This window comes from Tachypleus tridentatus, chromosome 2 (assembly GCF_004210375.1).
Source record: "Tachypleus tridentatus isolate NWPU-2018 chromosome 2, ASM421037v1, whole genome shotgun sequence".
Classification (NCBI taxonomy): domain Eukaryota; kingdom Metazoa; phylum Arthropoda; class Merostomata; order Xiphosura; family Limulidae; genus Tachypleus; species Tachypleus tridentatus.
In genome coordinates this window covers 65,805,291-65,817,418 of record NC_134826.1, presented here as the reverse complement: position 1 = coordinate 65,817,418, position 12,128 = coordinate 65,805,291, and the positions used below count along the sequence as shown (strand labels likewise).

The following is a 12,128-nucleotide window of genomic DNA, read 5'->3' as shown; positions in this document are numbered from 1 at the left end:
TAGATAGTTTTGCTATTGACTTTTGTGCTACTATATTTTCACTTATTACAAGATGCCACATTTTGTTTACAAAGGATAGATCTGTTGCAGGTATCTTTATGAGTGGTCCTAGTCCCTAAGGTGTGGGACTTCTATTTTCCTGATCTAAACATATAACACTCTTTATGATCTCAGTACAGTTGTATTTGTGTTTTAAAGGGCTGTCACAAAGTATTCCCAAAAGTGGACAGTTTTTGGTTGTATCAAACTACCTACAAAACACTAAAACTTACCTGTTAGTCTTCCTGGCAAGTTATGATAATTACAATTATACTACAAAAAGTCCTTTAAAATTTGTATTACTATGGTTTTTCTCTTACTGCTGTAGACTAGAGGTAAAAATTGGATTTAATGCTATTTATGTTTTTTTTATTCAAAAATTAAACTTTGTTTTGTTTTACCTTAATTTCCTTTTATGAATTTTACTAATTTTACTTTAGTTTTAACTTTTTACTGGATGTTTGGCACAGATAGCCTAGCTGTTTTGTACCATAAAACACCAAACCATCCAACCAACCAACCAATCAAAGTACCAAACAGTGTGAAAATGTAGTTTTGGTATGTGTCATTCCACCACAACTTTTTGTCAGCTGTTGTTGTCATGTAATTTGCCATTTTGGATTTTAAAGTTATTTTAATATAATACTAACTATCCTTACCTAACTTAATACCATTTCCTAGGTATTATCTGAAAAGAGGGCTGATGTTTAGCTATTTTGTTTAGAAGAAACCATCAAAATTTGGTTTTTCATTTAACAGTGTGTGTCAGATGTATAAAGGTGCTAGTATTGGAAAGAAACACACTGTTTTCAAGCATTTTGGGAATGATAAATTAAATAGGGGGATATTTTATCTTGCACGTATTTCCTTTTAATAATAAATGATGTTTACATTTTTTCCCTCCACTATAGCTTCTTTTATTTAGTCTAAAACCTTGATGTTTTGATTATTCCTAAAACCTATTAAAGTTTATCATTAATCATTAGGCAAAATTATTTATTTTCATTATAATATCGCACTATTACACTGACGATTTCAAATCACAGTTTACTATAGTGTTCAGTGCTTCAGGATAGACATTGTTGTATATTTTTCATTTGATACCAAGATGAAATCATTCTTGCCACTTCCAAGTTTGGAGCAACTGCCATAGAGTTGGCCATGAGAAAAATATGGACTCTGTGGTCAGCAACTTTAATGACTGTTTCTGTGCCTTTAAAATATTTGTTTAGATACAGACATTTAAAGTTAATTATTTCCACCAGTAATATGAATTCTAACACTTTAATGTGTGTTTTTAACTTTAAAATTATAAGTCTTACAACAGTATGTTTAAAATCAACTTTTGTTTGTGTGTTTTTAAAAACAGTGTTCAGAAAAAAAACTAAAACTCTTGTTCAAACCTTTATTTAGTTAGTATAATCAATCACTTTCCTAACTAGCCAAACAACTCAACTTACAAAAACACAGAATCTTTATAAGGACTAGTTAAGCATGATAGTAAATATCACTTAACTTTTATAATACTCTTCTTGAGTAGGCATTTCCATTTGTATGTCCTGTTTGTTTTCCCTGTGGATGTGTAATAACAATTTATATTGAAAAAGATTTATCAATTTAAACATCAGAAATACAAATGAACAGATATTTAAATATAATCATTTTTGCCCATAATATGAATTATAATGCTTATACATTTTTTGTTTCCTTTAAAAGAACACTTGTTATTACAAACCTGTTATTAAATAATTATTCCCTAATAATTTGTTGTATCAAGCAACAGATTATAGCACATACTTCTCTGTTTTTGTGGTGTAAGGGCTACAGAACAAAATTATAGGCTCAACAAGACTGGTCAGAATTTTAAGAGATAAAAATAATACCAAGTGCATACCAACAGAATTTCTTTAGTGTATGCAGTTTCAGGTCTCTGTGTTTTTTTCCTCTTGGAGGTTTGATGCTGACACAAACACACAGGCTGTTTTATTAAGTATAAACTTTCAATCCACCATATAACTCACAAGAAATATCTGGGATTTGGGCATGTATTTTATCACAAATTTGCATTAACTACAAGTACTGTATTTATTTGACAGTAAGTGAAAAGGATGCTGTAATACAGCAATATGAGATCATAGCACAGTAGTGAAAAGCATTATTTGTTGAAAAGGCCATGTAACAACAAGGTTTTCTTACACATTTGTTTTTTCTTAATTGCTATACTGTTGAATACCTTTTTATTTTGTTTGTTTCTTTTCCATTATTTTTAAATACACATCAGATAATATTTGTAATCTCTGATGCTTTGAGTCTTTGAGAAAGATGTATGTTGAAACATCAGGAGTAAATATTAGTATTGAACCTTCAGCATGTATATGTATGTATAGCATTATCAAGCCTCAGTATGTATGTGTATAGTCTATATAGTAAATTTGTAATTTCAGGACCTCCTTTTACAGTAGATATTAAAACTGTTGGACATTTCTATATGATAGGTTTGCAATCTCGGGGCATTCTTATATGGTAGACTTCTATCTTCAAACCATTTCTATACGGTAGACATACAAACTCAGAACATATTCGCATGGCAGAGTTCAAGCATCAGGACATTAATATATAGTATGATTTAAACTTGGGACATTTCTGTATGATAGACTTCAATCTCAGGACTTTCTGTGTGGTTGGTTTGCACTTTAAAACTTCAGGGTGGAGATATTTTTCTAATTCCCAGCAAGTTAAAGTTAAACTCTTGATTTTGGTTCAATTAGTTATTTATTGGAAAGGCACAATAGTTTTGATAATTCTCTGATGTGATAAACTAAACACTAATCAATTTTTCCCATCTTGTTCGATGTCTTTCACAATGTTAAAAGTTATAGAAAACACAGAAAGCAAATTGACACTACAGTACTGTGCAAAAGTGTTAGGACAAGATAATATTTTATCATTCTTTCCATTTTATGGGGCTAATTCTTTCATGTCATTACAGAATGTAACTTTTAACATTATGGTAATACATCACTGATCCCAATTGACAACTGAATGAGCCATGATGAGAGCACTTACCAGTCTTTAGAATTACCATATACTTGTACTAAGGGCATGTTATAAGGTTTCTGCTTAAATGAATATACTGATCAAAATTAGGGTCCGAAATAACTTATTGGTATCCTCTGCAGTGTCTCACCTATATAAGCTAGTGAAGAGCTAACATATGGTACAGGTGTATGCTAGAAGAAATCAGTTTAATAAAACTTCACAAATAGGCCTTAAAAAAACAATGTTTAACAATATATATATAGTTTTGTTGTCATGCTATGGCCCCAAAAACATAGAGAATTGTCAGTAGAGCAGAGGTTTCACATAAAAGCTTTATACAATGTGGACTCTGACAAATTGCTCCAGACTTGAAATTCTCACCAAACATTGTCAAGCACACCCTAGATTATGAGACCGAGACAGGTAAATTTGAAAGGAGGAAAGGAAGAGATAGAACACCTAAACTCAATGACACTGATGTTAAGTATCTAAGTATCTTCGTTTGTGCAGCCTTCAGGGCAGAAGGAAGACTGCCACTAATCTCAAGCATGAGACAAATGACCATATACTAAATGACAGAAAAGTGTCCAGATCTACAGTATCAAGAAGACTCAACAAGAATTGAACATTTGGTCATGTATCAATTAAAAAAAACTTTACTTTAGTCTTCAAATGTTATCAAGAGACTGAAATTTGCAAAAAAGTACAAAAACTGGACTGTTTATGATTTGAAAAGGGTGATTACAAATTTGAAATATTTGGTTTAAAGCATAGGTTGAATGGCCAGTGGAAGAAGGGAGAAAGATACCTCAATGCATAGCATCTACCATGAATTAAGGGGAAGGCTGTGTGATGGTTTGGGGATGTTTTTCTGCTGAAACAACAGGGAATATTTGTGAAATAGATAGAATAATGGACCAATGCAAGTACCATCAGATACTGATCCATCATGGTAAAGGATTCTACTACCAAAAAATAATGACCCCAAACACTCATTCACCATATGCAGAAATTACTTAGCTAAGAAAGAAGGTGTTAGAGTTATTCAAGTGATACAGTGGTCTTCACAGAGCCATGATTTCAACCCAGTTGAGCAGATCTGGAATTTAATAGATCAGAAACTTGACAAATCAAAAGTTACTTCTAAATAAACTTTATGGAATGTATTAGAGTCATTTGGAGTAAAATCTCAAAAAACACTTTTATGAAATATGTTGCATCACTGTCTGAAAGACTGTCTGCAGATATTAAAACAAAAGGAACCACACAAAATAATTGACTGTTTGCTGAATTTGAGCATGTCCACAAGTTTCTGTTGTACTAAATATGAAGATTAATAAAACTTTGATATTTCACCTGTGATTTATCTCCCATTGTTCTTTGAAATTAGCCTGAAATCTAATTTCTTACTTTGTCCTAACCCTAACAGTACTGTACATACTAACAAGACTTTTCATTTTCTGCAGAAGCAGCAAATTTTGAATAATGAAAGAAATACTGTAACATTAATTAGTTATCTGAGATAGTTTTTTACTTACAGGGACTCAACATGAGTTATCAACCAACGTGGTTTCTCAGTACAAAATAGGAAAATCTAAGGGAAAAATTAATCCTGTAAGTCACTCTTTCTTGTAGCTTACAATGATCAGTTTTCATCATAGTATGATAATATATATATGTATGTATATACAAGTTCAATGTATTGAGTATAATTTAAATGTTTAGGTAAAGTAGATCAAGATAAACAAAACAGTGGCTTTTCATGTAGAATTTGGAAAATGTGACAGATATGGATAGTTTAATTGTTTTTGTTTATTTGTTCTTGACAAACTGTACAGACCTTTTATTGTTAAGTTGAAAGTGCAGGTTAGTATATAACAATTAACTTCAGTTTAGTACTTGCTTTATAAACATTATTTGTAACTAATTAAATTAGGGTTTTCTCTATTATATAAATAAATCTGTAAAATGCTGATAACAATAAGAATTTTATAGGAAACTGTGGACAAAATTCCATGAGAAATTTGCTATGTAACTTCAAAATGTAAACTTGGTTCAGTAATATTGAAACTAAGAGCTTGAGTTGCTTGCTTCCATGAGATTCATCAAACGTGATAACTAAAATTTCACTTTTTTTTACTTTTTTCAGTAATAGTAACTAACACTGATACTCTGAATGTGCTTGAAAAAATAGTCATTGCTTCACAGATGACAACACTTATTGTATCATGTTCTAATCTGACAGTTGCACTCTATGCCATACACTGTTTTAACAGTTGCACTCACTATGCCATGCTCTCTCCGTACAGTTGCACTCACTATGTCATGCTTTATTATGACAGTTTTACTCACTATGTTGTACTCTAGTCTGCATGCTCCATGGTCTCAATATTTATGGGCTAGAGAGTGTTAAACTTGTAAACTATTCAGTGAGCTACATTTATGTTTAACTTAGAGAACACAAACCATTAACCTGTTGTTAGTGTCATTTAAAATTCAAAGTTAAACTCAGATCTTACTGAAGTGTAAGTAATACAATATACGTATCCTCTGCATTTCTTTCAGTGGTACGAGTGTATTTAATATATCCTATCATGATAAAAACAGTAGATGTATATATTATAGTTTTAACTAAGAGAATCTATAAACAAACTAAAAGAACTTGAAGTAGACAAGCAAAGTGGAGGAATGAAATACCAGAGTAAACTTGAATTTAAATAAACAAATAGTGGTCATGAAATATCTTCAGGTTCTTAAATGTATAATAGCAAATGTTATAGTTGACACTAGGAAGTCTTAAAATTTAGTGTTTATTGAAGGTTCTTCTTAGCTACCACGTATTAATATCAATAAATATTGTGTAATGACTACATTTGACTTCTCAACAGTTAAGGTTGAGCCTTAGCTGTATTATGTCACAGATTGATCTCATTGTGTGTCACATTTGTGGACGGGGAGATGATGAAGCCAAGATGTTGCTTTGTGATGGATGTGATGACAGCTACCACAGTTTCTGCCTTATCCCTCCAATGTATGAAATACCAAAAGGAGACTGGAAGTGTCCACAATGTGTTGCTCAGGTGATATTTTGTGTCTAAATTTAAAATGTAAAGCTGAAGATAAATTTAGCCTCTTCAATTACTATAGTTTAAGTTAATTAATTACATAGTCTTACAATTGAAAATAAATCTGAAAATACATATAGGCTATTCAGTCTAGTGCCAGTTTTTGTTTCCACTTTTGGCTACCATGTTGGTTTTTCAGATTCTAACCCACAGTCTTTATCTTCACTCCTCTTTTCCTCTTCTCCTTTATTCCAGTTTTCTTTTCTTCTCTCACAATCTGTTTATCTTTAACATTTTGAGGATGTGGCATCAGATCTCTTGGTCAAGAATGTCATTAAGAGGTTTTAAGCTTCTGCTCTAGGTTTTTACTTTAATCTTTTTTATGGTCTTCAAGAAGATGAAAGACTGGCATCTGGTTATTGACCTGTTATTTCTCAAAATTTTTAATTGTAGCATGGCTTTCTTTTTCTCTGGTAATTATTTTCACCTGGTCTGTGTATGACCAAGGTCAACATACAAGATGTCTTTTACATATCCTGATTTCTTATTCTCCAGACATTTTCTTTGCTTTATCATAACACTAGATTTGTGTCTTTCAATTCCATGCTCTTCCATTTGGCATTTTGTCTGCTTTTTATGCCTTCAACATAATTATGGGGCATTCACCTGCCATCTTCACAAGCTGAAACAGATATTCCATTATTACATGGATGATTGGCTTCTCTTTTCCCCTTCTTGGGTTAGTTCATTCTCTTACACCTCTATATTTCTATAAAAAAGCTGCTCAACTGACCTGGCTTTTCTAGCTTTCCAGATCTTTCATTAAATCTACCCAGTATTTGATATGTCTGTGCATGTTCTTCAACTGTACGTTTAATCAGGCTCAGCATTTGCAGCTTTACTTGTGAGAAATGAAGTGTTTGGTCACCAAGATTTGCACTTCTAATTCACACCTTACACACAAAATTATTTTATTTTTGAGAACTCTAGTGTTTAAGATAATTGAGGTGTGCGGGTTGGATTTTCTGTGCTCATATACAAAATCTTCAAGGAAACTTAAGCATAAAACATTTATACTTATGAGTTAATATTGGAATAGTATTTATGTTTTTAGAGGTTTTCTTTCTTGTTAATTGTTTTTATTAAATCAGTTTTTAAAAAAGTTTTGTTTTATAAAATACATTTTCTGTAGTTAGTGGTGGTGCTACAGGAGACTTTTGCCCATCCACATTTTTTACTTACTCCCTCCTCAAATTAATTCTACATATATAGAACAACTGTAATGTGTATAATAGTAAAACATGTTGACACTTGCACTACCATCTCACAGGATGGTTTTTGCATGTACACTGAAAGTCAATCATATTTGTCTAACAATAAAATGTATTCCATTTAACCTTACTTTTATATACTAAAGATACTATTGCACTACATAATAATTTATTTATTCAAATAATGCTCAGAAGAACATTATTTATCATTCTACTTTTAAAGGGATGTCTCCCCCCTCCTCCAAACAACACACGCACGCATATGTATAAAAATTTCCAAGTATGCTAGAATTATCAAAAACCTTGTGAACCTTTCCAAGGTCTGTGAGTAATTTGGAGCTTCAAAAACTTGATACAGAGTATTGTTTGAAATTCAAAGTTGATTCAGTGTGACTGAGCACATTAAACTTTGGGGGTAGTAACAAGTTCCTTTAAAATCCCACAGGAGTATTAGATGCCTTGTTTTCCCAAAAACACTTTGACCAATTTTTCGTCCTGGTACAGCCACTGTCCATAACACAGAATAAAACTTTTAGAATTGAAGTCCAGATTAATATCATATTTAACTTGTAACAACTTTATGTAGTTCTATACTTATTTTGTGTATTGATGTTCAAATTAGTATGTGTAGCATTTGAATAGTGTGTATGTGTTTATATATGTGTGTGTGTGTGTAAACAAAAAGTACAATTTTTCTATCAGAAGAGAGTAGTAATTGTTTTATGAGCTTAATTCTTTTTTGCTTCCAGGAAGTGGAAAGACCACAAGAGGCCTTTGGGTTTGAGCAAGCTAAGAGAGACTACACCCTTCAGGAGTTTGGGGAAATGGCCGACCAGTTCAAGTCTGATTACTTCAACATGCCAGCTCATGTGAGAAAAACCTATCAGGGTTTATGTATAATAAAATCTAGTAGTTTTTGTACAGATAACTGAAAATTAAACATTTATAGTTATTTTCTGACTGACTAATCTGTCTTTTAGCATAGTATCTATTGTTTAATGTTTTGTTGTGGCAATAAAAGAATTAATAGCTAATAATGATTTTTTTAGCTGGTCCCTACTTCAGTGGTGGAGAAAGAGTTTTGGCGACTAGTGAAAGCTGTAAATGAAGATGTCTGTGTCGAGTACGGAGCAGATATTCACACCCTGGAACATGGTTCAGGATTCCCAACAAAAACTAGCAAATGTTTTTCTTCAGATGAAGAGGTGTGGTATCTCATACACATTTATGTGTTTTCTTTCAAGTATGCAAATTAGTTTCTTTAGTAATTAGTATAAAACTTTTGTGATATTTTGAAAGCATGATTATACCAGTGAATAAGATGGTTAGTTTTTTTACTAACTTAATATTAGATGTGTTTGATTAGTTTCTTTATTAATATATTATCATGCAATTGATTAGTTTCTTTACTAATATAATATCACGTGTTTGATTAGTTTCTATATAATATCACACGTTTGATTTGTTTCTTTACTAATATAATATCACACATTTGAATAGTTGCTTTATTAATATCACAAGTATTTTATTAGTTTCTTTATAATATCACGCGTTTGATTAGTTTCTTTACTAATGTCATGTATTTTATCAGTTTCTTTACTAATATCATGTATTTTATCAGTTTCTTTACTAATATCATGTATTTTATCAGTTTCTTTACTAATATCATGTATTTTATCAGTTTCTTTACTAATATCATGTATTTTATCAGTTTTTTTACTAATATAATATCACATGTATTTTGTCAATTTCTTTACTAACATAATATCACACATATTTTGTCAGTTTCTTTACTAACATAATGTTGCACATATTTTATCAGTTTCTTCACTAACATAATGTTGCACATATTTTATCAGTTTCTTCACTAACATAATGTTGCACATATTTTATCAGTTTCTTTACTGACATAATACCATGGGTATTTGATTAGTTTCTTTACTTAGATAATATTACTCGTATTTTATCAGTTTCTTTACTGACATAATACCATGGGTATTTGATTAGTTTCTTTACTAACATAATATTACGTGTATTTTATCAGTTTCTTTACTAACACAATATTATGTGTATTTTAACAGTTTCTTTACTAACACAATATTATGTGTATTTTAACAGTTTCTTTACTAACACAATATTATGTGTATTTTAACAGTTTCTTTACTAACATAATATCAGTTTCTTTACTAACATAATATCACATTTTTTATGACATAATACCACGTTTCTTTACTGACATAATACACGCATATTTTATCAGTTTCTTTATTTGATTAGTTTCTTTACTAACATAATATCATCAGTTTCTTTACTAACATAATATCATGCATATTTTATCAGTTTCTTTACTAACATAATATCATGCATATTTTATCAGTTTCTTTACTAACATAATATCACGCATATTTTATCAGTTTCTTTGCTAACATAATATCACATGTATTCTTAGACTCATTTTACAGTTTTTCTATTTCATACTTTTGTAATTAAATAAGTTAATTAATACTGTATACTTCAGGAATACGTCACTTCTGGTTGGAACCTCAACAACCTTCCTGTTTTAGAAGATTCTGTCTTGAGGCACATTAATGCAGATATTAATGGAATGAAGGTACCCAAGTTCAAAATATACATTTTCTGAATCTTACTGGAATCTTTAATAGGTATATTAAGATTTTTAGCAACTTTTAACATATCACCTTCAGTTTAGTCTGACAGTCTACAACAAACAATTAATATTTGTAGGTGCTTCTCTTACTATCAAACCTTTTTAAGGGTGCTACTTAATAACAACCATGCAATATCTAACATATTTGTTCAAATATGTGGTTAAGTGGTAAGTCTATAGATTTACAATGCTGAAATCAGGGGTCAGTTCCCAATATGGCTTTGCTCTAAGAGAACACACATATAGTTCAAATATTAATACTGCTCTGATGATTCATTTGGCCTAAAACTTTTGTGGGTTTTAGTTCTGATAATACATTAGTTCTTGTCAATAGTTATTTTGAGCTAACTAAGAAAGAAGAGTTAACTTATTCTTGGTGTTTATTGTGAAATGGTAATTATCAAACATAAATGTTTTTGTAGTTTATATGCTATAATAATCATAAGAAATATTTTTTGGTGTTTATTAGTAATTTTGCAGAATTAAATATTATTAATATCATGATGCTTTACTCCTTACTCTTATGCTTTAAGAGTGTATGTTTTGTTTTTGACTACCCAGATACCTTGGGTCTATGTTGGAATGTGTTTTGCTACTTTTTGCTGGCACAATGAGGATCACTGGAGCTACTCCATTAACTACCTCCATTGGTAAGAAATGTGGCTTTCTATCGTTATTTACCTTCTTTGTGAAGTAAAAGGTTTATAAGTTGAATGACAAGTTAAATTAGCTCTTGAAAGAAAGCAGATATGACTTTTTAAATTATAGATGGAAGTTTCTTTTGTTTTGTTTTTCTACCATGATTTTTCAACTCTGTGATATATTTATGAATATGTATAAATTCATCAGTACTGTATAATAAATATAGGAAATAAGTCTTGTTTGAGGTTGTGTAGTGATTTTTTATCAGTAAACTACTCAAGTACTATAAGATGTGATGGCACTTTTGTAAAAGTGTTGTTGTTGTTTGAAGGGGTGAACCAAAGACGTGGTATGGTGTACCGGGAGAAGAAGCTGAAGTTTTTGAAGAAGCTATGAGAGATGCAGCTCCAGAACTGTTTGAAACTCAGCCAGATCTACTTCACCAACTTGTTACTATCCTGAATCCAAATATTCTAATGGCTGCAGGAGTTCATGTAAGTATAAACCTGATGAAAAACACCTTAGGTGTGATGCCATAAATATAATCCTGATGAAAAACACATCATGTGTGATGGCTGCAGGAGTTCCTATAAGTATCAACCTAACAAAGACACTTTAGGTGTGGAAAAAAAGATTCATCATCTTAATTAAGGAAATAAAATCAATCTTATAGAGGCAAGACTGGTGACTATGCTTGTATTATTGGAACTATTTTTACATCAAATATTCATTCACTAATCAGCTTGGTGACATACAAGGGCTGTTCAAAAAATATGCGGACTGTTTGAATTGCGCGGCTCCAGTTGGTTCCAGGGGAATCCGCTTGGTGTTGCTAGGTTCACACAGATCAACTGATTACGATGCCATTTCCCGATTGCAGATGTCTTCATTTATGTATTAGCTACGCGGTTTTAAGTGAAGTGCGATTTTTTCGTTTGGTGGATTTCAGAATGAATGACCTGAAGGAGCAACAACTTGCTGTGAAATTTTGTGTTAAACTTGGAAAATCTTCGACTGAAACTTTTGCTATGCTTAACACGGCTTACGGTGATGTTGCTATGAAGCGTACGGCATGTTTCAAGTGGCATGAACGTTTTAGGGATGGTCGACAGTCCATTGAAGATGATGAGCGTCCTGGATGTCCTTCCATGTCAACTGACGACCCACACGTCAACAATATCAACACCCTGGTGCGGGCAAATCGACATCTGACTGTCAGGGAGCTTGCTGAAGAGTGTAGGATATCAGTTAGATCTTGTTACAAGATTTTGGCCAAACACTCGATCACTGTTCTTTCCCACCCCCCTACTCACCTGACCTTGCTCCTTGCGATTTTTTCTTGTTCTCCAAACTCAAAAGACTCTTGAAAGGAAGAAGATTTGAGACGATTCCCGAGATTAAGGC

The 12,128-nt window shown here is 31.6% G+C and overlaps 1 protein-coding gene across 7 annotated transcripts in view; it reads left to right on the top strand.

Moving 5' to 3' along the window:
* LOC143244051 (lysine-specific demethylase 5A-like) overlaps positions 1 to 12,128 on the top strand; it is a 68,660-nt gene that overhangs the window by 15,497 nt on the left and 41,035 nt on the right. For 6 of the 7 annotated variants that reach the window (XM_076488053.1, XM_076488052.1, XM_076488051.1 and 3 more), the window contains exons 8-14: positions 4,619 to 4,692; positions 5,967 to 6,158; positions 8,164 to 8,283; positions 8,464 to 8,619; positions 9,933 to 10,025; positions 10,644 to 10,732; positions 11,056 to 11,218. In XM_076488053.1, coding sequence (XP_076344168.1) covers positions 4,619 to 4,692; positions 5,967 to 6,158; positions 8,164 to 8,283; positions 8,464 to 8,619; positions 9,933 to 10,025; positions 10,644 to 10,732; positions 11,056 to 11,218 — 887 coding nt within the window. The remainder of the gene's footprint in view (positions 1 to 4,618; positions 4,693 to 5,966; positions 6,159 to 8,163; positions 8,284 to 8,463; positions 8,620 to 9,932; positions 10,026 to 10,643; positions 10,733 to 11,055; positions 11,219 to 12,128) is intronic. The other variant, XM_076488056.1, reaches the window with a different exon arrangement.